Raw genomic sequence first — 27,923 nt, 5'->3', positions numbered from 1 at the left:
ATGGACTTTGGGGGGGGGCCAGGCTTCAGTAGTTGTGCCTCGTGGGCTCTAGAGCTCAGGCTCAGTAGTTGTGGCTCACGGGCTCTAGAGAGCAGGCTCAGTAGTTGTGGCTCATGGGCTTAGTTGCTCCGCGGCCTGTGGGATCTTCCCGGACCAGGGATCGAACCCGTGTCCCCTGCATTGGCAGGCGGATTCTTAACCACTGAGCCACCAGGGAAGCTCCATGAGATTGTTTTTAACTTATAAATGTTTCCAGTGGCCATGAATGTTCTGGTTTTCATGTGTGTTAAGGAAAATTCATCAGAATGCCTGTTTTATCAGCAGCTGAGAACAGGACCTGAAAAAAACCCCAGATATATAGAACATTTATGTTTATAGTAAGCAAAAAAGTAGGCTTGTCATGTTAGATCAATAAATAACTCCATTTTTCAGATATCTTCTAGTTGCTGTCTACCATATAGTGAACTATCAAGTAACTTGATGGAATGAAGTGACAGAGATGTCTTATTGTGCCTCACTGACATACCATCTAGCTTGTTTGTGTCTGTCTGTGACTTATGGCACATGATCATTGCCTTCCTTAACATCAGTTGTTCAGGGTGAGGTATTTACTTGCTTTGCACATTGTTAGCCGCCTCTTAAAAAACCACTAGTTAATGAAGTTTGCACTGTATAGGTCACAACTCTTGTGGTTAAAGATTATGTCCTGTTTGTGATTAAGTGGAGTTGTAGCACACACAGTGGTGGAAGGATATTAGGTTCTAAAGTTAGCGTAGGAGGTGGAGAATGTGTGTAGGGGGTTTTCTTTTAACCCCCTTAAGTCATTCATAGAATAGAGAGTTTTAGGTTTTTTGGGTTCACAAAGTAGTTAATCTGTATTTAGTGGCTATTGTTTATGAAACAAAACATATGTTTAAACATTAGACTCATCATATTCAGCATGATGAGAGGTTTGTGGGAACTAGGAAGAACTGAGTAAATAGCAGATTCAGGTTTTTCATCTTAATGCCCCTCTAGAGCAACTCCTGTTGAGAGGAATGACAGCTTTGATGCATGTAATTACTTTTGTTGCCCACTTGCCAAATGCACGTAATTGATGGGTTTTTTTTCCCCTTTAACATAAGTGTACATTTGATGTCACTCCACTGTAACTCACTCCCTTGCTTCCTTTCTTTGAGGATTTGAATGTAAAAGTAATCATTCCAGTTCACTTGTTGTAGACCAGTTTTTTTGGAGCATTCCTTTTCATTTAAAGTTTACATACTTGCTAACTATATCAAAGCTTTGAGGATCCTTTTCTTGAACAGTTTAAATAAAGTTTTAAAGTTGAAAATCCTTGTTTGGTTGCTTGCTGGTCTTGCAAGTTCAGTAATAGAAGATTAATATTGTGCCATTTTTAGTAGCTGTGTATGCCAGTATTTTGGTCGTATTAAGTCCTCTGAATTTGACTGTTGTTCAAGCAAATAATAGATACATGTATTTTAAAGGCCTATATGATGGTAACTTTTGCTGCCCACTTAGAAAGGTAGGAATGTTGTGTTGATTAAATAATCTGCCATTTCCGTTTATTGATTTTTGTGTGTTTTTGTACAGGTTGCTTTCCCGTTGCATCTTTGACATAGTTTCCTAGACTCTGCTCCATGATTTAACTTGAAAGTCTGAAATGAAGATGGAGGAGGCAGTGGGAAAAGTTGAAGAACTCATTGAGTCTGAAGTCCCACCAAAAACATCTGAACAAGAGACAGCTAAGGAGGAAGATGGATCTGTAGAACTGGAATCTCAAGTTCCGAAAGATGGTGTGGTGGATTCTACAGTTCTTTCTTCAATGCCCTGCTTGTTGATGGAACTGAGAAGGGACTCTTCTGAGTCTCAGTTGGCATCCACGGAGAGTGACAAGCCGACAACTGGTCGAGTTTATGAGAGTGACTCCTCTAACCACTGCATGCTTTCCCCTTCCTCTAGTGGTCACCTGGCCGATTCAGATACACTGTCTTCTGCAGAGGAGAATGAACCCTCCCAGGCAGAAACAGCGGTAGAAGGAGACCCTTCCGGAGTGTCTGGTGCCACAGTTGGGCGCAAGTCTCGCCGGTCCCGATCTGAAAGTGAAACATCCACCATGGCTGCCAAGAAAAACCGGCAATCCAGTGATAAACAGAATGGCCGAGTCGCCAAGGTTAAAGGTCATCGGAGCCAAAAGCACAAGGAGAGAATCAGGCTACTGAGGCAGAAACGGGAGGCTGCTGCACGAAAGAAATATAACTTGTTGCAGGACAGTAGTACCAGTGATAGTGACCTGACTTGTGACTCAAGCACGAGCTCATCAGATGATGATGAAGAAGTTTCAGGGAGCAGCAAGACAATCACTGCAGAGATACCAGGTAGAGGATGTTTTTTAAACTGACTGTAGAGCACCTGATGGCATTTCTCAGCTCTCAGGCTCAGTTAGATGAGTGACACTTGAAAAAATCCAGGAGACCTGCAGCTCTGTGTAAATTTGAAGACTGCAGTGTATTAACAAGACATGGCCAATTTAAAAACCTGTTCTGAGGTTTCCAGTGCACTTTAGCACAACAGCCAAAAAAAATACTTAATGATAGGGACAGGATTATTTTTAAGTAATGGAATTTCTCACAAGTCTCTTTCTCTGTAACACATTACCTGAATTCCCATCATTGCCTTTCTAGCACTACTTAGATTTAATACTCACTGTTCAGCATTATTACTAAGTACGTTTTCCTCAGGAATAGGCACCTTGCTTTATTATATAGCCACTGCACTCGAGCTTATGGTGTCTGAAATAACATGTTCTACCTTTCGTTAAAGGTTTCTAATAACTATTCCTCCTAAAACAGTAGTTTTATGTGTCCCCCCCCATTCAGTGCATGTTTAGCTAGTTGTCACTTGCATTGAAAGGAATGTTTTTTGCAAAATTTCCCCCTTAACGCCCCCAAGTTTAAAAAGTACAGAAAAATCTGCTGTTCCAGCTCTTATTGGTATACGAGTCTGTAATTTATTACATGTTTGACACATCTGCTTTCTCCATATTACTACGTCTGGTACTGTGTATGTACTACGAAGGCAGTCTTGAGATTTAATAGTGGAAGAAAGGTGAGGTCTGAATGGTTCTTGGGTGAATTCTCATTGAAGAGACTCTTTCGATTAGGAACATTCTGTAAAGTACATGGCATTTAATAGATCATGACAGCATTATTTATTGCTACGTTAAAGGGGGAAGTTTTGGTTTTCAAAGTTTTATGGGTGACTTTTTTCCTCCTAGTTTTCTGAAATGTTTCTGTTTCTATACGTCAGCATATTGCTGCTATACAAAGAATATTTCAAGATAAATCATATTGGTTAATTAAACCTATAGCTAACCAAACTTACAGAAACTCAGTAATAAGAACGATTTTATAGGTGTTCAACTTAAAATAAAAGCATCATCCATATAGTATATTAAATATGAGTTTTTAACCATCGTTGGAAATGCTTACTGTTTTAATATCTATTGAATTCCTTTGGTAGTTCCTTATGTTAAAATTACTGGGGGAGGGGATTTAATTGAAGCTCATCAGATGACTGCATGAGAGAAGCAAACTTTGGGGTTGTTCTAAGGCAGGTTCTAGGTGTATTTCAGATTTACATTTAATATTTTAAAGAAAGCTATATTAACACCTATACAATTGTTTATGCATTCTTATGTCCTGTTCTAAGCTATTAATCAGGATCATGATGGATCTCTTGATATAGTGCTTACTTAATTCCACTCACTAAATAGATTTTTATGTAACTGCCCAATACTTTGTCTTTTTATGGAAAGGGAGAAGGTGGGTGAACAAAGTGCTCTTTGAAGATAGACCCCATTGAAGAGGTGGCATGAAAAATATCTTCGTGGGCATTCTCCCTATTTGGCTTAAATAGGTTAGGTGTGCTTTGTTCATATTTTCCAAACCTCTTTGCTAATTGACTACCTTGACCAGTGTCTAAAACTTCTAAAACATCAGTCTTCTGTTTCTTGTCTATTCTGAATTGTATACTAACCAAAACACCAAATTATCTGAATCTGTAATTTAGTTTCTGTTGTGCACACCACTTAATAAGTTGGTGGATTTTGAAAATATGAAGAGTTTTCTAAGGTAATCATGGAGAATCAAATGGGAGGTAAGCTGTAGGGCCACTGTATATGACTGCCTAGGCTCTGCACCACAGAGTTACAGAAGGCGCTGTACACATAAGCAGCTGTGAATGGTCTTTCCTGGAATTATGCAAAGCAAAGGTAGAACATCCTAAGTTTAAATATTAGGAAGTTCATTTCAATTATCCACATTGTTACCCCCGAAAAATTTTGACATTTTTCATTGCTGATGTCATAATTATGTATACCTCAGTTTCTTGAATCAGATTATAACTTTGGGGCAGGGGGGATACACTCTACCTTATAGCAAGGCAGTTGTTGAAAAGTTGTATAGATTGTGAAGATAGGATAAATTGTGAACTGACTTATAAGATGAGTGCAACACCATGGACATTCAGGTGAACTTAAACTGGATGTACCTAACAGCAAATCTCTTGGAATTTGAAATTTGAATCCAGCTGTTTATACAGAATGGAAACCAAGAGGAAAAGTTAAAAACTGAGATTCTTGCTATATGCTTTCATCAAGGTACAACTAATTTAGTAATTCAGAATTGCTGTATTTATAAACTTTTTTTGGCAGCAGCTTAAACATTGAAGGAATTATGCTAAATATTCACTTATGCCAAACAGTTGAACAATTAATGCATTTTCTTTTAAAGAGTGGAAATAATTAATGCTGCAGACTTATATAGTGCATGGTGATGATTAATAATTGAGTTTGATATTTGGACAGTAGATGTTTATGAAATGGTTTTGTTGTTGCTTTAGTTAACAGTTAACTGACAGGCAGCTTAGTATCCACACTAGATCATTCTTTCCTTGAAGTTTTTGAAACTATATTGCTCTTTTAAGAATCTGGAGGTATCATATCAAGATAATTCTGGCACTTCTTTCATTTGGGGGACTTAGAGATGAGCAAAAATAGAGTATTTTGTAGTGCATATTAATGTGAAAATACTATGTGGTAGTCTTGAGTATTCAAGGCTTTTGTTGAGTGTCTCATTTATAGGTGATATTTTTGTATTATTAATCTTTATACTTTATTATTAGAGCATTATTTCTTCGGGGGTTGGGGGGGTCAGTTTTTCTGTAAAATCACTTTGAGACTAGAGCTGTAAAGTCTGCTCTTGCAGGGATTTTTTTTTTTTTTTTGGCCATGACACACGGCTTGTGGGATCTTGGTTCCCCGACCAGGGATTGAACCTGGGCCCTCAGCAGTGAAAACTCAGAGCCTTAACAATTGGACTGCCAGGGAATTCCCTGCAGGGAGTTTTGATTTTAGTGAATGTGAATAAGTCTGTGACATCAGACTTCAATTCAAAAATTCTCTGAACAGACCAGCTTACATGCATCATTGTAGGTGGGCAGCAGGGAAGAGTTTTTCCAGTGACCGTTGTTTTTCATAAATATTTAGTATAGAATAAACCTCAGGGTAGCTTCATCTTGTCTTGGCTATAATGACCTGCTTTTGTGTGGTTTAATAGTCCACCATGCAAGTGCCCACTCAGACTGAGGTTCCAAAAATAGTATCCACCTTGGTAGGTAAGTGTCAGTTGTCTTGGCTGTTTTGCATTTTAGAAAATCTAATCGGTCTTTGTTGGAGAATGTCAGGGAGGCTGTTGAGGACACCTGTTTAAGATCATCTGAATCCTCAATCCATGTGGCCAGGCGCAGCTCAGTCCTACTGAAGCTAGGATCTCAGCACTCACTACTCACCCCATACAATTATACAGTGAAATTCCTCATGATAAGCTATCATTTTACCTTACAGTTTTTCTGAGGTAGAGGCTTATTACGCTTGATCAATTAACTCTTACTTGGAAATGAAAAAATTTTCTTTAGTAAATCCTTTGTAGGAAATTTTGAAAATAGAAAAATGTGATGTATAAGATTAAAATCCTGCTTTTGTTAACATTTAAGTATATTGCCTTCCATAATATGTAACAAAATTTATCATACTATGTATACTTCTTTCTTTCCCTCTAACATTGCATTTTGAGCCTTTAACCAAAACACAGTAGTCTCCCTAAAACCATGTATGGATTTTGAATAATTTAGCTAACTATAAAATAAATTCCCTACTCCTGGCCCTTTGGGCTGTTTTTAGTTTTTGCTATTATGAGGAAGGGTATGAACACTTGAAGGCTCTTGACACATACTGCCAAACTACTTTTTAATACTTTATTAAGTTTATTCCATCCAGGAGCTTGAGTATTTGTTGCATTATATTCTTTCTATTGAGTGTTTATAAAAATGTTGCTGGTTTGATGGATGAACTGTATCTTTAATTTGCATTTCTTTGATTACTAATGAAGTTGAAAAATCATATTGGCCATTTGTATTCTTTTGGTAAACAGTCTATTCATGTTCTTTGCACATTTTCCTCTTGCTACACTTTTTTTTTTAAATTGATTTGTGAGGATTCTTAACCTACTGGGGATTGAATTACTTGAAAAATATTATTATTAATTTAAGCAGTAGCAACTCATGGTAGAAGATAAGACCCCCAAACCCATGTTAGGAATTCCATGACCTTTTTCCTGTATTGAATATGAAGTGACTAAAAGCCCCATGTCCCCAATTTAAGCCTCTGTAATCTGATTGTATTTTGGTAGCTATTTAGGAGACTCACTAAATACATTGATAACAAGACACTGAGACTGAGTAATCAGTTGAAGACTGCCTGAAAAGTGATTAGTAAATGCAAACAAAGCAGGTAATATCTGTGCAGTTTTCAGTCTGGCTATATGTTAGAATCACTTGTTGGGGGTTGGGAGCATTTAAAACTTATGATGCCCAGACCCCACTGCAGACCAATTAAATCAGAATCTCTGGATCTGACCCAGGCATCAGCATTTTTCTCCCAGCTTTTTTGAGATACAGTTGATATATAACATTGTGTAAGTTTAAGTAAGGTATACAACGTGTTGATTTGATAAATGTATATACTGCGAAATGATTAGCACAGTAGGGTTAGTTAACACGCCTCTCACTTCACATAGTTATAATTTGTGTGTTGGGAAGTTTTAAGATCTGCTCTCTTAGCAGCTCTCAAATATACAATACAGTATTGTTAGCTATAGCCACCATGCTGTATTACATCCTCAGAACTTACTCATCCTATAACTGGAAGTTTGTCCTATTTGATCACCTTCACTCATCCTTGCTGCACCCCGTACTCTCCACCAAACTACTCTGTTTTTTTGAATTTGTTTTTTTTAAGATTCCACATGCAAGTGAGATCATACAGTATTTGTCTTTCTCGGACTTATTTCACTTAGCATAAAGGCACCAGCATTTTTAAGCTCCCAGGTGATGACAGTGGGCAGCCAGGCTGAGAACTACTCAGTTAAGCAAAGTGATATGTTAAGTCTCCCATAGCTAAAAATCATTGTAAAACTGGTAGTCTGCTTCTGTTAAGTTCTGAACAGTGTCATCTAGTTTTTAAATATGTTATTAGTGATTAATAAACATAAGCACCTTTAAATTTTACTCCATTTAAGTGATTATTTTAAAAGCATGCATTGTTTAAATGTGGTTTTCTCTATGCTACAGTGTCTAGATAATGTTACCTTAAATTTAGAAGCTTTGAAATCTTACTGGTGGCTATCCTTTGGCAATCTCTAATGTTAAAGCACCAAGGTATTATTTTCAGCCTGCTTTTCCTAGCTTATTTCCTAAAGTGAGTGCCTTTAAAAACTTTGTGTATGCAAAAGCATAAGCTTTGCTTTTGATGTCTTTCTCAAAGTAGGATATATTTTAGTGTTAATAAAAGGACATATGTGTGTTTAAGGTGAGAATATGGTCCCTGGTTGTTGTTTGTTTTTTTTAATGTATTTTTTAGAGCAGTTGTAGGTTCACAGCAAAATTAAGCAGAAGGTACAGAGATTTCCCACTTATTCCTGTCCTCACATGCGTACAGCCTCTTGCACTATCAACACCCCCACAGAATGGTACATTTCTTATAATTGATGAACGTAGATTGACATATTATCACTCAGAGTCCACAGTTTACATTAGGGTTCACACTTGGTGTTGTGCATTCTGTGGGTTTTGTTTGACACGTATCGTTGGGTCCTCTTTTTAAGACTTCAAAATGTCTTGTTTTCAGTATTTATTGCTGGTAGTCATCTTTATGAGGCTGCAACTTATCTCATTGTCCTTAGCATAAGTATTCTCACACCAGTTTTTTGAATTCAGCTTTTAAATACTCATTTTCCAGTGTTTGTTGAAAAATAAGCAGCGCCAGAATCTGAAACATCAAAGTAGCCATATCATTTCCTGTCCTGTACACTTCAGTTTACCCAGCACTTATAATGGGGATAAACTGTTTAAAGAAAGTTTAGTATTCTTTAAATTCCATTTAGACTTTCCGTAAGCTAAATATGTTACACTTCGGGGAAAGGTATGCCCTTCTTGAGGAAGTTTACTTATAAATAAGGTGTTTTTTAAAAAAAAATTATTTATTTTTGACTGCGTTGGGTCTTCGTTGCCGCGGGCAGGCTCTCTAGTTGCGGCTAGCGGGGAGGCTACTCTTCGTTGCGGTGCGCGAGCTTCTCACTGCGGTGGCTTCTCTTGTTGCGGAGCATGGGCTCTAGGCACGTGGGCTTCAGTAGTTGTGGCTCATGGGCTCTAGAGTGCGGGCTCAGTACTTGTGGCGCATGGGCTTAGTTGCTCCGTGACATGTGAGATCTTCCCGGACCAGGGCTTGAACCCATGTCCCCTGCATTGGCAGGCGGATTCGTAACCAGTGTGCCACCAAGAAAGCCCTTTTTTTTTTTTAATGTGAAGAAAGGGGATGGAATGCAGTAATCAGGGGAGGAGGAATGAAATGAAGTTAGAGGGAAAGTTGATAACAATAAACGTTATGAGGTTTTTGTTTGCTAGGTAGAATTGGGCTAAAAATTTGTCCCATAGCCTTTTAGGCATTGAAAAGAGGTGGCATGACATAAGCAGTTCTCATTTTCTAGGAGAAACACTTCTTTTCTTGATACTGAGACCTGGGAAATTTTTCTTTTGTCTATTCATAAAAAATCACTATGAGATAAAGTAAACCATATTTTCGGAAATACCCTGAGATAAATGCAACAGAGCATTTCATAGGGTAGTTCTTTATAAGACTTCTTGGTATAGGTAGAAGGTATAAGGCCAAGATTGATTGATTCCATCAGTCATTCATTCAGCAAATATTTGGGCACCTACTATGCGGCATTGGGAATGCAATAGTGAATGAAAAGTCCTTGCCCTCATGAAACTTAAATCTTTTCTGAGGAGACAGATAATAAATGAATTCATCATATGCTATCAGGTAGGGATATACACTATGATAATAAAGCAGGATATAAGAGATGAGATAAAGATGGACTAAGGATGGGGTAGAAAAGCTATTTTTTTTTTTTTTTTTCTGTACATAGGCCTCTCACCGCTGTGGCCTCTCCCGTTGCGGAGCACAGGCTCCGGACGCGCAGGCTTAGCGGCCGTGGCTCATGGGGCCCAGCCGCTCTGCGGCATGTGGGATCAGCCCGGACCGGGGCACGAACCCATGTCCCCTGCATTGGCAGGAGGACTCTCAACCACTGCGCCACTAGAGAAGCCCAGAAAAGCTATTTTAGATATTGTAGTCAAGAGTGGTCTGAGGAGGTAACATTTTTAATAGCTCCCTGAAGAAATGAAGAGTTCAGTATAATTAGTTTTATTAGAAACCCAAAGTATATGGGACCCAAACCAAAGCTGATCTGGCCTAGTTCAAGGATAAAACACTGTATGTAGAGGAGCATATCCTAAAACTAGAATCCTATGAAACCACTGTTCTACTTGCTATTAATAGCTGTACACTATTCACACGTTTGGAAAGTGCTGGATCATGTGGAAGCAGATTTCTTTACTGCAGGACAACTCGGAGCCGTTAATGTGCTCTCCAAAGTGGGGAGGATATGATTTGTAGCATATCCCAAACTTAACCACAAAACTTTTTTTTTTTGAGGCATACCTTTTAGCATCTTGCACAGACCAGGGTTTATAAAAAACTGACCCAGAGGTATACATGGATTCTGCATATCCTCTGTGGGGTTTTTTTTTTTTTTTTTTAATTTGGCTAAGTCACGTCTTAGTTGCGGCACGTGGGATCTTCGTTGTGGCATGTGGGAGTTTTCCTTATGGCACTCAGGCTCTAGAGTGCGCAACCTCAGTAGTTGCAGCATGTGGGCTCTCTACTTGTAGCACGTGGGCTCTAGAGCGCGTAGGCTTAGTTGCCCTGCGGCATGTGGGATCTTAGTTCCCCAACCAGGGATCGAACCCATGTCCCTGCATTGGAAGGCAGATTCTTAACCACTGGACCACCAGGGAAGTCCCCTCTATGTGGTTTTTCCATAAGGAAAAAAAAATTTTAACTTAAAACAAGAGCATTTGATAAAAATCAATTAGCTGACAATTATTGTATACTGATTTATTAAGGGGCAGCTGTCAAAACAACTTTTAGAATTTTAAAGTCATAGTGTGAGAATATTCAGGGATGCAGTGGTTTTCAATCAAGGCTGTACATTAGAATCACCTGGAGAGCTTAAAACAAAAAGAACCTGTAATGTCTGGGAGCCACCTAGGTTTTGGTATTTGTTAAACCATTCCAGGTCTTTATGTTCAGCTAAAGGTTGAAAAACACTGTTACAGATTAATAGTTAGTTGTATAGTAACAGAATACACAATCCTCCACAGATTCAGTGAAGCTATGAAAAATGGTAGTATCATGTTGTGCTTCTCAGAATTACCAACTTCTGTTTGGTTAATTAATTAAAGTGCCCCTTATGAGTGCTATACCTATATGGCTGTTCTTAGTAATGCTTATGCCATTTTCCTGAATAAGCTTGTCTTAATAAAAATACAGTTTTCTGATTTAACCATGTTTTATCAAATGGCCTCAATGTCTTTAAAGCTGACTTCAGTTGTGCTGGGGGATCTGAAGGAGCGCCCAGGGAAATTCCAGGATTACTTGACAGGGGTGCTGTGTGTGATAGGTGCTGCATAGGCAGTGTCCTAGAAGAGGCCATGAGCTGTTCTTCCAAGATGCAGAGGCAGAAAGAGGAGAAGTTCCTGGTGTGGATGGAAAAGCTAACTCTACTTGACACTGGTGAAGAGAACAAGCAGCTACTGGAACCCAGGGAACTTAAAATGCAACTAGTTGGCCAAAGAATTTCCCCTGTCACCCAATCAGGTGCTTACATGCAGATGCCTGATTCCCAAGAACTGCCACAGCAGCCCTTTGTGACTTGTCACAATGTTGACAGTACATTAGAGTTCTCAAAGACATTACAGTTTTCCAATTAACTTTGCTGAAAATGGGAATATTACAGAACAACCTTTATCTGCTTTTTGAATTGTGTAAGAAAGAATATGCTTTTGCCCATTGTAAGTTTCTTTTGATGATGTTTAAAAAATGATGATAGTAAACAGTTTCTTTTTAAAAAATTAGATATTCAGAACAGAGTTTGATAAATTCTAGCTTGAGTTTTGTTACATGTGGTTGGAACGTAGAACCATATTTATACGATGGTAGGGGTGATCCTCATCTTTACGCTTTTTTCATGCAAAAATATAAATAAAATATAAAATAGGGAATCTTAGTGAATCCAAGGTGGGTAAGTAGTTAATTCCCTGAGAGTCTCTTAGCATTATTCTCTACAAACACTGTTGACTCCCTTCTGATTCCAATAGGAGGAATGATGTAATTAATTCCGCTCTGGAGGTCATGAGTGAATATATTGCATGAACACTTTTCTATCATTCTTTCGTATGTCATTTAATGAACTAATTTGTTGCTAGTCTTTAATGAATTATATTAAATCGCCTTTGTATGCAGGAAGAATGAATTATTTTCAAGCAAATTAATGCTCTGTACCTACTATGCAAGATACTGTAGGGAAAGCGGATTAGAAAGGAGTTTGATTTCATGCATGAGAAAAATAGTAGTTTTCATTGTTACATAGATAAATTTTTATTTTGAGCTTTAACTTAAAGCTCAGTGCCTGAGCCAATAACCTGGCAGACATCATCCAGAGGAATTGTTTGGTGCTCTGATGTAAAGGGTACCTCTAGAGGATACAGATGAAATGGTCACTCTATTAAGGGTGTGTATTGAATGGGTTTTTAAATTACTAGTGACTAAGTGTATTGGCTAATGTACTACCAATTTAATTTTGTTTTCAATCCCTGGACTGAAAATAAATGGCATGTTAAAGAGCCCATGGAGTGTGTCAAAGGGGAGAAAATAGCACAGCATTGAAAGGTTTTGCAACATGATAGATTTTTAATGTGTGGCCTAGGACTGGGAGATACTGGTATTTTATCTTTTCTGGGTTGGTAGGAATATTGTGAGAAAAAGCTAAATTAGGAAGAAAATTTTCAGTAGGACTATATAACTTTGCTAACATTACCTGTTTTTTTAAAATCGTACTTTCTACTGGGTTTACTTACAATAAAAATTTAGTAGTCTTTCCCTTCAAATTTATAACCTAATAACTTCTCAATATGAATAAGGTTAATTATTTTAATATTTAATGTAGTTGCAACTTTGGAAAAGATCTAATTCTGTGTTTTGCAACAGGAAAGATAGGTGGCATATTTGGAGTTTCATGTAGAGTTAACACAAGAACAACAGGATTTTGAACTGCATAGGTCCACTTATATGCAGATTTTTTTCACTAAATATGTGCTGTAGTTCTATACGATCTGAGCTTGATTGAATTCGTGGATGCAGAACCAGAGACTGTAACATTTTATGTGGATTTTCTTCAACTGTGCAGCGCGGGTGGGAGCCCCAACCCTTGTGTTGTTCAAGGGTCGACTGTATAAACCATAAAGACCTCTGTTTTATTTTAGTAATTTACCAGTAACCACTCAGAAAAATTGTCACCACTTTTTCTATTTAGTTCTATATTCAGACATTTATACCTTGTAAATTAACTGTAATAGACTGAGTCAATTTATTTTGCTCTTCTAGTTTTGAAGTGAAAAATGACTATTGTGGTTTTTTTCTTTTTAGAACTTGATATATGAGAATTGGGAGTTTCTCTGAAATGATAGTGCAACACTTGTAAACTACTTCAGCCAATTTTTTTTTAAATTAAGTTTTATGTCAACAGGAAGAGCAGATTGGTTTTGGGTGACTGACAGGTTTTTAACTAATCTGTAATCTTTACTTGTAGTTGCGATGTTTTCAGGGAAGTTTGTTCTGTCTTCAAATTCTCCCTGGCATCACAGATTTTACTAGACATGGATTCTTAGATATAAGAAAATGTTAATTTAATTTCAGCATGTTAACATGACTGCTTCTCTATGCATGTATAAACTGCTTCAGGCACTTAACAGGTTTCTTTTTTGTTTCATGATTTAATATTTCATATATTAAGCATATAGTGGAATGCCTTTTAATTTTAAAATAGAAAATAATTAATGAATCCTTTAAGAATAACATATAGACATATTCCTAGTATTGACTGGGATATATTCTAATTCTTGTTGTTACTAGGTAACAGAGTAGGAGATCTACAGATTTTCTTTTGCCTTTTAGAGAAAAATGTCAATTTAATGGAATTATCAGACATAGGTTTTAATAATTGATATTCAAGGTAAAAATAATATTTTGAATATTTGAGAAGGTGTTAATAATTTTGGGAAGCCTTTTCTACATAATTTTGGATAAAGATGTGGACAGAGGTTTTGATAGAAAGAAAAGGAACACCAGAATATATTGATTTAATTCATAGAATATATGCCAAAATATTAAAATTTATTCTGAAGTAAAAATTGACATTTTGTGGTTTTGAGAGTTTAACCTTAAGAATAATTTTATAGCAGAAACATATATACAGGTTTCCCCCTGATTTTCAGTTTCTCACAGTGCCTTGAAAATGTGTTGCTGTCTTAAAGAGTATTGTTTTGAAAAACAGTAGTTTTTTTTTAATATGAGTTGTGCTTTAAAGTGATTATACCTTTTCCAGGTTGCACAATTTAAAAATTCTTCTTTCAGAAAAATTTGTTTTTGTATTATGGACAAAGAAGTATTAAGTATTTGAAGTAGTTTTAAAAAAACTTGACTGCTGTTGTGGATTGTTGAATTCTCTTTCACTGAGGCAAAGTCTGTATTCCTAAGATTATAGTACTTATATGTACTAATACAAAGAAGTGGGAATTATTTTTGGATTATGTGGTGGCATTTTTATGTAGGTATTGTTTTAGAAGTGCCTAGTGGTCTTCCCTTAACTTCCCTTTAATTCCCTTAATTTTCCTAGAATTTTAAGAAGGTTAAGAAATATATCCTGTTTGGACTTTTTGTAGTGTATAAAGGGCTAATGCTGGACAGAAACTTCTTTCAAGTTATAGCATTAATCTAGACATGGTCCAAATGCTTTTTATTTAAGAATATAATCCCGTATCTGGATTATGTCATCTCTAATGGGTACATATGGAATTTAGTTGCTGGTATTTAAAAGGGGGGGCAGTGAAGATAAATGTTTTCTAATAATCTGTCTATAGACTGTTTTCTGCCTAGTTTATACTAGTTCAGTGTTCTAGGACATTAGATTTCTAATCATTTTAAGAGAATTTAATCAGCAGGTTAGAATTATCAGGTTATGCAAGCCACTCATTAGATGATAACTTTTAATTATATTGATGTGTACTTTGTGTGCTTATTAAAACTTGAGTGTAATAAGAGCTCAAATAAAATTTTAATTTAGAACACAGTTCAGTAAAATTAAAATCTTAAAACTTAATATTTTGCATGAAGTGTGTTTTTTTTTTTTTAAATTTAGAATAAAGGTTCTGTCATTTTGGGGCTCCAAGAGAAAGCCTGTTTTTTGTTACCAAGTCAAAGGAATAAGCCTAGTCTCAAGGGGGTATGTTTGTGCACGTGCTCGTGTATGTGTGCCCACCTTCAGAATTTTGAAATAATTAATTCTGTATTTTTATTAATGTTATAGTTGGCAGGTTGCTGGAGACATAACTATGCAATAGTCTACAGGGATTTTAATGGATTCAGGTCATTAATGTATCCATTTATTGCTTCCTAAATGTGTGTTGAAAAAAAGTTGCCCACATACTAGTTAGGGTGATTAGTTAAAGGGAAAAATTTATTTCTTAGATTATCAGGTAAAGGTTTGGACCACTTGTTTGTTTCATTAGCCGACTGAGTAAAAGAATATACATGAACTAGTTTATTTTGCATCATTGCTTTTGTCATTCCTTAGTGTTAGGTATATTTAACAGCAGAGACTCTAGTCTCTGGGTCAAGGTATAGCTCAGTTTAATTAGATTTATTACTTAAAATTTGTATGCAAGTCAGAATATTAGAAATGAAGTCATTTTAAATGTATTAAATCTGCTGTTAATGAAAGAAATGCTATAGTGATTTCTTTTGTTGAGCAAAACAAAACACCCAGATTGATATTACTGATAATTTTCATTTTTAATATACAGCTAAATTTGCCTGATGGTACAGTTATATGAAAATTATAGGAAAGATGGTGAATAGACTTCATGCTATGTATCATCATTTGTTTAGAGTAACATATTATAGGCAAGTTATTTTATAGAAGGTGACTTTTAAAAATAATTACCTGTTATATTTTGTTTAACTTGTATTGATTTCCTCTCTTCTGTTGGTATTATTTAAATGGTACAGTGAGGGCACAATGAAAAAGATTTTGTGGAGTTCCACATGTCAGAAAATACAGTATCAAAACAATTTCAGCAAATTTATTAAACTGAAAATTTATTAATTTATTATTAAATTTGTTCTAATAAAAATTGTTCTCAAAGAATAATTCTCAAAATCTTCTCTAAAAATGGTGTATGTGCCCTTAATCACTGTACAGATAAGAAACTTGTCTTTTTAATTTGTCTAGAACAGTTGTATGAGTACATTAATTGTAATCAACGTGAATAACTTCCGAGTTCTATACTTTTCATTTTTTTCTTGATTTCTGTTTTTAATTTCTCTGACGTTTAGGAAAGTTAGTGGGGATTGAAACCAAACTGTTAGTTTACTAGTAATGAGTAGATCTTTTCATAGTATCTTAAATTACTACATCTTAAAGTAGAAGACATCCTAAGAAATGAAGGAATAATAATCCACGAGGAAATGTATTCTTTGGTAATGAAGGTATTCATATTATAACTTTAAGATTTGGGAAGAATGTTATCAAATTACTGTGATTTTAATTTTTATTGCATTTTCTTTATATCTTTTACCTAACTCTGCATTTGAAGTGTATCAACTAACCTAGATAAATAAAAATTTTAAAAAAGAAATGTTTCTTGTTACTCTCTTTAGGATCATATTGCATTAGTTATAGTGATTCCCTGCCAGTTAATTCACATTAGGTGTTCCTGAGTCAGGAAACCTGCTTTTCCATAATGGAATGAATGGCATTAGTTTGTAGGTATCACTAATAATAGATTTTACATGATGTTTTTCGGATAATTTTCAGGTTTTTTTGTAGTTGGTATATCAAAAAAGAAAATAACAAAATACCAGTGTCAACATAAAAGGTGGAGATTCTTCTCTTTTATATGTCCTTCTAAGTTATCCTATTAAAAATTTAGGAATATTTAGAAAATATCAAAATTTAGACTACATTGAGGAATAATCAAAAAGCCGGAATGGATGTGTCTTTTGCAGGGTACATAGACATGAGGATGTAGCTAAAGTCATATCTGATTTTCATCTTCTTCCTTCATGTATGTAGTGCAGATATTTTAGTTTTGTTCTCTATAGATCTGAATCCTCAAAGCAGTAGGTTGTGGATTTGTCCCTGAGATACAAAGATAAATTGAAAGATGGTGACCTCTTCAAGTGCCCTGTTTTCTGTATTTAATCTTGAATATTTCCTTTTACTTCCTCTTTGATACTTTCAAAGTTAACTCTTCATCAGTATCGTAGGTAACTTTTCTGGGTGGGCAGAATGACCTGTTTTTTTGTCAGTATGATGTAAGAACAGATGTAATCCTTAAAACTTTATTCCTCCCTTGGAAACTATAACATCTAAATTTTTCATAATTGAGATGAGTATAATGCGAAAAGTACAAAATAGTTATTGACTCAATTTTATTTTTAAAATGTTTTTTTAACTCTTAAACATAAAATTTCAGTGCATATTGCTGCATTTCATTTTCATTTAGCCCTATCTTCTTATTTTTCTTTTTTCTAAAAGAGCTTTATGCTACTGTTATAAAGAAAAGATACACAGTTTTGGTATTTAAAGTTGTTTTTCTAGAGATGGCCCTTTTCTATATAGATTTTTTGTCTTTTCTGGTTGATGTAGTTATCTTTTCCAAGAGATGCTTTGAAAATGACTGTTTTCTTTTTATTCGAATTGTTCTCTCTCCATGTGTGTATATATACTGATAGTAATAAAATACAGCATATGTATTCTCAAGTATTTTTTCTCATTTGCAAAATAATCAATTTTCATCTTGGTAAATATTTAGATGTGTAATGAAAAAGCTGTTTTCTTATTGGATAGGTTCTACCAAAATGCAAATTCCCTTCTGCAACTCTTGAGGTTTTCCCTTTTTCTCAGTCCCTCAGGCCCACACCTTATTCCCCCTACACTTCTTTTCCTTACTTAGTCACCACACACATGCTCCTCCTTCTTAGACTCCTCGCCTAGGTAATTTCTAAGAACTCTTCTTTTAGATGTAACTTTTTGAATCTCACTATCTGGATTGAGGCTGAGTGTGATTTCCACCCCCTCCCACTCTCTCTAGATGTTGTAGATAATGGCACTGGGTTTATTAGGCCCTTTAATGACTGGGGCAACAGAACCCCTGTGGGGTCCTTTGCAGCAAGGTGGATTTTTTTTCTCTCCTAGTGAGGGGTTTGGGGAGATTGGCTGTAGTAAAGAGGAGAGAAGGGATTTATTCTGGTGTATATTACTATAGCCGTTGAAATGGGAGTTGAATGAGCAAACACTGTATTTGTCCATTTGCCCCACCTTTTCTTGGGCCTAAGACTTAGCAATAGAGAGAGAAGGAGGAGTGGTGTTTCCAGATGTCTCTGGGATACAAGAGGAATTCTGTTTCCTAGATTTGATTAGATTTCATACTGGGAGACTGACAAAACTTGTGTTAGTGCAAGGGCTCTCTCTGTAGGCAAGAATGATGCCAAATATGAAATAATCCCAAATGATCTCTATTTGGCTTTGAAACATTTTCATATGAATACATCCAAGCTGGCATTTCACTTCAAACAAAAATAAAAATACGAAAGCCACATGTGTGATGACCTCATTAATCCCAGCAAAGCATTTACTTAACAAGTGGGTTAATCTATGACCAGTAGAAGGCACCAGCCCAGTCAGTGATGATTTCTCAAAGCTTCTTGCTTGCAGGCTGTGTACAGCAGTTTACATACAAAGATAAGCAAGCAAATAATGAAGTAGGGTAGGTGCTAATTACAATGGAAAGGTGGAGCATTGGACCAGTGTTTGAACTATTGTGTTCTGTGTTATGTCTTTAACCTTAACCATAACCCTGTGAACAAACAGTCATACAGTTAAGTAGGCAGGACTTTAACCTACGTATTTGCTGCCAAAAATCTGTGTACTTCCTATGCTGCTCCCAGTCTCATTCTGTATATTTCCCATTCCCTCATCACTGATAACAACTGTAAACTATTCTGGTTTCACCTACCGAGGACTCAAATTTCTCATCTGTAAAATGAGCCTGGTAAATTATGTATTCTGTAGTTCTAAAATTCTGTGCTTTTTGTTGTTAACTTTGAAAAGAGGGATTTGTCAGAGATAAACGTAGTAGAGGATGTTAGGCTTTGGTTTGCTTTGGTTTTTTGTTTCTGTGATTCAGATTTTTTCCATGAGATTTAGAAGAGAACATATTTGAATAAAAGGAAACTAATTCATAAAATTAAACATTTGTCGATAATAATACAGAAGGTTTAAAGTCACACAGGGGTAAACTTCACTGTATCAGGAATGTGTGATGAACAGATACATCTGTATTTTGGTATTTGAAAAGTTAGAACCTGTTTATAGACTAGGAAGTCAGAGAGAGAACACAAACCTATCTAGCATAATATAGACAAGTTGATGTTCTGAAATAAAACATAGTCGGTGGATTGCTTGACCTTTTATTTTTCTTCCCTTGTAATGAGCAGCAAAAATTTCAAGATATTTCAATCAGGAGAAGAAACAGCACTTGGATTAACTACAGACCAAGTAGTTATTAAATAATTGTGTTAAATTTACCTTTATAGAGAGATGCTCTTAATGACTATAGAAAAACTAGTTAAGTTCATCATTATAAATTGATGTTGTAAGATTGACAGATACCAAATGGGAGAATGTACGGTTTGGATAACCTTTTATGTTGTAAACATGGACTGCTTAGTGACTACATTTTAAATTGGAAATGTTTCCATGTGTAATTTTACTTGCAGTGACTATTTTGATGTTTTTGAAAGTCAAAATAATCTTAGTAGCGGTGCAGTTGTTTTAACAATCAGCGAGAGGAAGGACAGTAGCTTCATGTTTATTCCATCCTGTAATGAATTGGTGGAGTCAAACTGGAAGTGTAGCTAGCTGCTTCTGTTATTAATATGCTGAGTTTTTCTAGCTCCTCCTCAGTGGTTTGATTTTATTTTTTCCTTCAAGAGATACTTATTTTAAAAGGATCTTACCTGTCTCTTAATTCTGCTGTGTAGCAAGAATCGTGTTTTTAAAGAATATCACAGATTGTCCCCATCAGTTAGCTAATATTCACACTTAGCGGTTCAAAGTCCAAGCCCTGAGGCTAAGTGCTTTGAACACATCTTATTTAATTTTGGTTTGCTAATAAGTATAAGATGACTTTGGAACACAAGATCCTTAATTGTGATTTCTTGTTGGAAGGCAAAGTTGGAAAGGCAACCTTTCCTTTACTTTATTAAAGTTGATATAGTACTGACTTGTCATTGTTTGAATATACTAGATATAAAAATTGACAGTGATAATTTATTTTAATTTTTAAGTATAATTAAAATGTGAAAATATTACTGTCTTTGTTTATGATGAATACTAAATTTAAGCTAAGCTATAAGGTGTGCTGTTTGGAAATATGGAAGATACAAGAATGAAGCCAGATAACAAGTTTATGCTTGTATATCCTACTGATGAAGACTTTCAGACAAGTTATTTCCATGGGTAGGTGATGTTACTCTGCATGTACATATACACTTATACTTTTTGCATGATTTCACATGTAGGAGTGGTACAATTTTGACTTGACTGTTGACCTGTTGCCTCAATTTGGTTGTGGTGGGGGGAATGTGAGGGCGAGGTTGTGAATGGTATTTGTGATATAAATTTTAAAATAAATCACTATTTTTTTTTCAAACACAAAACACTTAATAAAGCCCTTTTAAAAACAGAACATTTGGTCAAATAGTCAATATTGTACTTGACCCTCATATTTTCTGCAACCAACTATTTGGACATCACACAGTATCTTATTATTCCATAATAATCATTTTGAACTCTGACGAGAACTCCATAAATGTTACAGCTTTCTTTTCTTTTTTAGAAAAGAAAAACCTCAGACATGAACCAGTTTTTTGCTATTTGATCTAAAATCCATTACTAACTGATGCTGAGGCCACACTCTTGAATTTTATGAACATGATTTACCCTTTTGGGAATTGGAAATTATTCTTAAGTAGTCAACTGAAATTGTCATGATCGTCAGAATTTCATATTGTGACATGTCTGTTCCTTATACGGTGGCACTTAACAACTCATTTGCTTTTATGTTTGGTCATTTTTTATTTTAAAAATGTTGCTACATAAACCTATGGCTTGGGAACTTAGTCTTAAGGGATAAGTACCCCAAGTGTGTTCCATGTTTTGTTTAGTGACAGTTTACACAATGGATGTTTGTATTAAAACAGTAATCCTTCATTGTGTTCTATTTTAATGATTCGTTGGCATATGTATTCCTTCATAGTCAAGAGTTTCATAAAATAGGTCTGTTTAATGTTAATTTGTTGGATTATATTAAGAAATCTTTATGGAAATAAGTGATTTGCTTGCACTTCATAAATAGCTCTTGGGGGAGGAAAAGCATTTTATTTTAAAATGGCAGTAGTAGTAAGGGATGTGTTTCATAGTTGACTGAAAACTTTATTTTTGCTTTCTGCTTTTATATTAGAAAAGGGTAGCATTTTAAAGCATGTATCTATTTTACAAGCATGAATATTGAATTATTTTAGCATGAATCACTGCAGTATAATTACTTGAGAGCTCAGCTGCCATTTTCAGCTAGTTAGGGTGATTTGGAGGTAGAAGGGATCTCTTTTTTCTAAGAATTTTAACATCTTCCTCTCAAATAACCCATAAGGTTGTGTATCATTTCCTTGGAGTATGAGCTGGTTGTTTTTCTCAGGGAAAATAAAATAGAAATATCCCTCATAAGACATCCAAAGCAAAATCCTGAAGATGGATTTCATGAGCATTGTCTTTTTGTAGAATATTGTAAGATGCATAACATCCCTACTATTATAAAAGAGCTTTACTGGAAATAGATGTCAGTCAAGTAGAGCTCTTAAAGTAGAAAAATATATATTTGATTTTCTTCTCTGAATCTATTAGGGACTTCTAGTATTAGCTACTAAGAGGAAGAAACTAGATTCATTCTCTTAAAATATAAATTGAGCTTAATAGTTTGCCTCAGTGTTTTTCTTTAAAAAATCAGTTTCACTTTCACTGTAGAGTCTTCCCCTTTTTCTTAATCTTTTGCTCTTTAGGAGAATGACAGGAATTCAGTGTAACTTTTGTTCAGTATATTCTTGTCTTTGTTCTTCATAATAACACCCTTTTTCCTCCTTGCCAAATGTGTCCCTCATCTTTGTAAGTTCGGGTTATCTCTTTCACTTTCATATCATGTACAAAATATTAGATTGTATAAAGTGCAGCTTTTCTGACCATGTAGAATCATAAGATAAAGACAACTGGCATTTAGGGGGCTCTTAGTTGCAGAAGTATTTTTCACCCCACAAGTTAGATACAAGTATACATTTTCTTTCCTCCCTAGATGGACCTCCAGTTGTAGCTCATTATGATATGTCTGACACCAGCTCTGAGCCAGAAGTGGTAAATGTGGACAATTTATTGGCGGCTGCAGTAGTTCAAGAGCACAGTAATTCTGTAGGAGGCCAGGACACAGGAGCTACCTGGAGGACCAGCGGGCTTCTAGAGGAGCTGAATGCAGAGGCAGGTTGGTCTCCCTCCCCCGCTCCCCCCTTTCTCTGATGGTATAGTATGCATGTGTCCTGGCAGCTATTTTCCTTGCTGAGGAGAGCAGGCCAACTAAGAGACATCTGGCATTAGATGATTGTGGCTTCCAGGGTGCCCTTTATAACAGAAAAGATTTGGGTAGCATGTCATTCGTCTTTCCTAATCACAAGAAAGCAAAAATGAGAATATCTAAGACAGTAATTGTAGGCATCGGTAGATTTCAGTATATGTACTTCTTGAGTTAAAAATGCCTAACATGTAAAAATTACCCAGATGACCTGATACTACCTCCCACCCCCACCCGCAATCCCATCCCCCCTTCTTAGTGGTTTCACTCACTTATGGACCTTATAGTTTGGGGAGGGAGCTATTACAGTTTGCCCTGTGGGGCTGTTGCAGTGCAGTGCTGCACTGTTTCTTCTGCCTCAGTGTGCAGTGTCCCTGTTAATTCCTTTACAGTTGTTCTCATTTTGTCTTTTCCAACTCCTTTCCGTTGCTGTCTCTGTTATCTCAGGAAAATCTCTCTACCTGTCTTACGTTGTTTATCTTGGTTCTGGGATGATTCTTAAGAGTGATATTTTATTCTCTGAGAAACCTATTGCTATTACCTTTGAAAACCTTGCACAGTGCCTCCAAGTCTCCTTCATTATGTTCCTCAAAACTTTCTTCCAACATTCTTTCTAATTTAAACCTTTTTCTAAAAGTACTAGTGCTTTTAGAAAAGTTTAAGAAAAGAGGTAGAAGGGATTGAGAGACAGACTGCTTATGTAGTGTGTATTTTCTTTAGTGCCATAGAAGGATTATAGTTTTCTAGTTAAATTATAAATTGTGTTGGCTTAATAACTACCTAAAACATTATTTTTATGGGAAATGAGTTTTTATTACAAAAGTAACAGTGGGTTATAATTTAGAACTTTTTATATTTAAATTGTTTAAAAGGGGAGACAGAACTCCACAGATCATTGTCATTAATCATTTCATAATCTTTGATTGAAACTGAATAAAAAGTTCCTCTTATTTGTTGAGCTTCTGATTAATTTATTGTGACTAATTTTGGAACAGGACCTGGATTTAGTTTTAACTGTGTTGTGACTGCTAACTGCCTATTTAACCTTGGACAAGGTGATTCTCCTCTGGACTTCAGTTTTTATATGTATAAATGCTTGATTTGCCCAACAAGGATCTTTTAAGTATTTATTAATGTGTATAAGTACTTTGAAAAGAATTAAGTAGTAATACTTTATATCAAAGGGGAGTAGTTTATCTTAATTTTCGTCCATTGACAGTTAAGTGATCCGTTCTACTTCAATTTTACTACCCTGTTTCCTTAGTCTTGCCATGAAATGTAGACCACTTTATAGTAAATTCTTAGGAAAAATATGAACAATTACTTTTTGTTATTTTGCTTTTCATACAGAGAATTTTAATATTAGTTTGAACTATATGGAATTGTTAATATTTGACTTTCTCATCTACAATAAATTTAGCAGTTTAATATGAGTTAACCTAAAAGTGCAAGGCTTGGGGTCTTACAGTATCATTAAAGTCACTAGCATTGGGTGGGGGCGGGAGCATCACATTTTCAGGTTCAAGTAATTGTTAGCTTGATTATTTAAAAATACCACTAGCCTCTGGTGCTTAGCTCTAAGAAATAAAACATGGCAAAAATATTTGAGGAGGGAAACAGCCCCTCTCTACTCCAAAGCTCCCCTGAATTTGGTATTTAATGTCTGGTATTCCTGTGTATTCCTCCATACTTCTGCTGCATTTGTTTTGTATCTGTAAACAAGCATGTTTTAATACTAATTAGTATTACATAGAAGGCAATCATTTGCAACTTGCTTTTTTAGTTCAACATGTTGTGAAGTTTGTTCTTGTTGATGTGTTGCTATAGTTCATTTACTTTTCACTGCTATTTAGTATTCCAGTGTATGACTATATCATAATAGACTTACCCATTGTCTTCTTGGACAGTTAGGGTACTCTTCCAAATGATGCTGCCATTGACATTTCCTGTACATGTCTCTTGGTACATGTGCAGAGAAAGCACATGTGTGTGCTTTCTCTATATATTACAAATCATGTGTAGATCTTTGTATATTGTAGGACATGGACATCACTGTTCAAGAGATCCCCATGATATTTTCTTATGAAGCCATTTATTGTCTCATTCAAAGTTTTGGGTTTTTTTTAATATCTAACATGCAGGTCTGTGAGTAATAAATAAAACTTAATAATACACTGTAGTCTTGATGTAATTATCATAGTGGGAACCCATCTTGTGAATTTGAATATACTTACTATATCATAACAAAATGTTCATAGAATTTATTCTCAATTGCCAGTTTATAGTTTTGATACTTGGGAGTATTAGTATCAATTAGATGGTCATTCTTGAGTTTGGAGTTTAAGATAAATGTTGTAATGGTTAATCTGAGTTTTCCTTCTCTCCCTCCCAATAAAATAAAAACCCAGTCACTGAACTAATTAATTAATAGCAGCAGTGGCTAACTGATAGCAGCATCTCAGACCAGGTCTACAGTCCCACTCCATTTAGAATCACATAAGCAATCATTAGGGATAGAGTAGCTTATCTCTTTTTCTAAGCAATTAGATGATGTTCTTGTATGCAAAATAGTTTTTACTGTTTAGTTTTAGTTTCAACCAAGGAAAAAGGGTTGAAATTAGGAAAGCCATTGGTCAGGAAAACTTTCTGACCCAGAAAACTTTCTGAACTTTCCATTTCAGCTCTTGCCATATGTTTACTCCTTCTCACTTGATGCTAGAAGTGGACAGTATAGTGGGTGGCAGCCTGCTGCCAGCAAACAGCCTGATTTTGAACCAGCAGAGCCACTTGCATACTGTGTGACTTCAGGTAAATTATGTAAAGCCTCAGTTTTCCCTATCTACAAAACTTGGATAAAACTAGTATCCACCCCAAGAGGTTATTATACTGTTATGTGGAATAACATATAATGGGATTCATATAGGATGAAGTACACAGCAGGCCCTCAGGAATGCTAACTGGCATTATGTTAATACATTTATGCTGAAGTAGACTAAGGAAGTGATTTATGGACCCAGTCAGTGGATTTCTAATTTATTCTCCTGCCCTGGAATGAGTTGCTCTTGCTGCAGTATTTCCTAAACTTTACCTGAGCATAGAAGTTACCTGGAGTGCTTATAAATATTCAGACTCCTAGATTTCTCCCTGAAAATCTTGTAAATAGATCTGAAATGGTGTCTGGGAATCTGTTTTTAATAACTTTTGCATCGGACATGTTTAGGAAACTGTACCAGTATATCTGAAAATAGCTTGATTTTTGCTTATTGCTAATAACAGCTCACTGTAAACATAAATGTAGATGAGGCTAAAAGAAGCAGAAGTCTGAAGTACTCTTGGTGTGGAAGGCTTATAATTATTACACTAAATTTATTTATGTATTTATGCCCCCGGAAATTAAAAATTCTAAACAAATGATCTCATTTTTTCCATCAGCCTTCTTATTAAGAAGGTAGACTATGAGCATTTTCCCCATCCTTAAAATAGGTCTGGTAATCTTGATTTGTCCATAATACAAGCTTAGTTGTAGTGAAGAGAAAAAAATCTTGGGTTTCCTGTTCTTAGAGTAGGGCTTTTTATGATCAGACCAAAATGACCATGTTTCTATTGTTAGCACTATTATTTTTTAATATATTTGTTTATTTATTCATGGCTGTGTTAGGTCTGCATTGCTGCGCGCGGGCTTTCTCTAGTTGCAGTGAGTGGAGGCTACTCTTCGTTGCTGTGCGTGGGCTTCCCATTGTGGTGGCTTCTCTTGCTGCGGAGCACGGGCTCTAGGTGCGCAGGTTTCAGTAGTTGTGGCGTGGGGGCTCAGTAGTGGTGGCTTGGAGGCTCTAGAGCGCAGGCTTCGTAGTTGTGGTGCATGGGCTTAGTTGCTCTGCGGCATGTGAGATCTTCCTGGATCAGGGCTCAAACCTGTGTCCCCTGCATTGGCAGGCGGATTCTTAACCACTGTGCCACCAGGGAAGCCCTCTATTGTTAGCACTTTAAAATCATTGTATCAAGTCTTGTGAAGGAGATCAAGTTTCCTCTTGTTCAGCTGGTACATGTGGACTGTAAGATTTTAGATTTCTGATCTCCTTTTCTCCCACTTTTTAAAGTTTTTAATATTTTTGTTGAAAAAATTTAACACACGGTAATAATTTGTTTGCTTTAAAGCTAAATGAGTAGTGATTTAAGATAGTAATCTTTTTTATACCTAGCATGCCACTGTCATCCAGTATGTAATAATTTTATATACTTCAAATAGTCTTAGGACTAGTTCTTAGTAGATACATGATTTAAAAAGAAAATGTTTGCCATGATAATTTAATTACTACCTTTTCTACTTTCTGATTTATTTATGTGTTGAAAAGATCTGTAGTGGGAGGACAAAAATTTAAAATTTTCTTATAGAGTGAAAGCAGTTATCTTTCCAAAGAGCTACACAGGGAAAGACCTACACAGAGACGGCCAGATGCCACAATAACTAAATATAAATCCTCTGCTTTATTTTCAGTTTAATATATGGTAATTGTGGTATTTACACTTTTTCTACAGAGCTTATTCTTGTTCTAGAATAGGAGTAGATTACTACCACTGACAGTATTTGAAGAACCTTATAACATCTTTGACTCACTTTTGTGTATGCTTTAGGCACTGCTTTGCCATTGGATTCCTTTGAGGTCAAGGGGGGCTGGTGCAGTGTGCATATGGCCCAAAGGCCAGAAGAGTGTTGGGCTCTGCGCTAGAGCTTCCAAAAGAATGTGTGACTTGCTGAAGAGGGTTACATTGAGAGAAAAGGACTAATTGTCCTGGCTCTGAAATAGAGGAGGGGATGCATTCCTGGCTGTTGGAGAATGCCATGGTGTCTCTTACAGAGCATGGGATCCCACAGATTTTGGTGTAGATCCCAGCTGACTTGTTACCTGAGTGGCACATTTTATTTAATGGCTCTGAGAGGAAATGTGGTAGAACACTCACACCATTAGTCTAGAGTTGTTAACACTCACCAGGAAATTTGTACCTTCCCACTCCACCTCATCCCCCGCCCTGCCCGCCTTCCTGTTTTATCTTGTACTGACTTTTAGACCAAGCAATAAAGATAATGGCTACAAGAGCAGACCCTGATTTAAGTGATCAGTTTTAGAGCATCATACAGGTCCTTTAACAATACTAAATGCCAGCAAATTTGGATTATAAATTTTATGGCCAAAAGTGCACCGCCAAAATGGTTTGGATTGATCTGATAATGTAAAAGCAATATGTAAATTATTAGTTTCTGAATACATAATGGATGAATAAAGTTAGAAGAATCTTAAATTTGGGTGATACTTAACTTGCTTTTTTTTTAAAGATTTTAAAAAATACATTTATTTATTATTATTTATTTTTCGGCTGTGTTGGGTCTTCGTTGCTGCGCGCGGGCAGGGGCTACTCTTCATTGTGGTGCACAGGCTTCTCATTGC

General features: G+C 35.9%; 1 protein-coding gene across 8 annotated transcripts in view; it reads left to right on the top strand.

Annotated features, from left to right (window-relative positions):
* The window catches only part of ARK2N (arkadia (RNF111) N-terminal like PKA signaling regulator 2N), a 93,309-nt gene that overhangs the window by 24,483 nt on the left and 40,903 nt on the right, over positions 1-27,923 (top strand). For 6 of the 8 annotated variants that reach the window (XM_060122099.1, XM_060122100.1, XM_060122097.1 and 3 more), the window contains exons 2-3: positions 1,594-2,378; positions 22,210-22,392. In XM_060122099.1, coding sequence (XP_059978082.1) covers positions 1,664-2,378; positions 22,210-22,392 — 898 coding nt within the window. In that variant the 5' untranslated portion in view covers positions 1,594-1,663. The remainder of the gene's footprint in view (positions 1-1,593; positions 2,379-22,209; positions 22,393-27,923) is intronic. The other 2 variants (XM_060122101.1, XM_060122104.1) reach the window with 1 other exon arrangement.

Source organism: Lagenorhynchus albirostris, chromosome 14 (assembly GCF_949774975.1).
Source record: "Lagenorhynchus albirostris chromosome 14, mLagAlb1.1, whole genome shotgun sequence".
NCBI lineage: Eukaryota > Metazoa > Chordata > Mammalia > Artiodactyla > Delphinidae > Lagenorhynchus > Lagenorhynchus albirostris.
The sequence above is the reverse complement of the archived record's forward strand: the minus strand, read 5'-3'. Positions and strand labels throughout refer to the sequence as shown.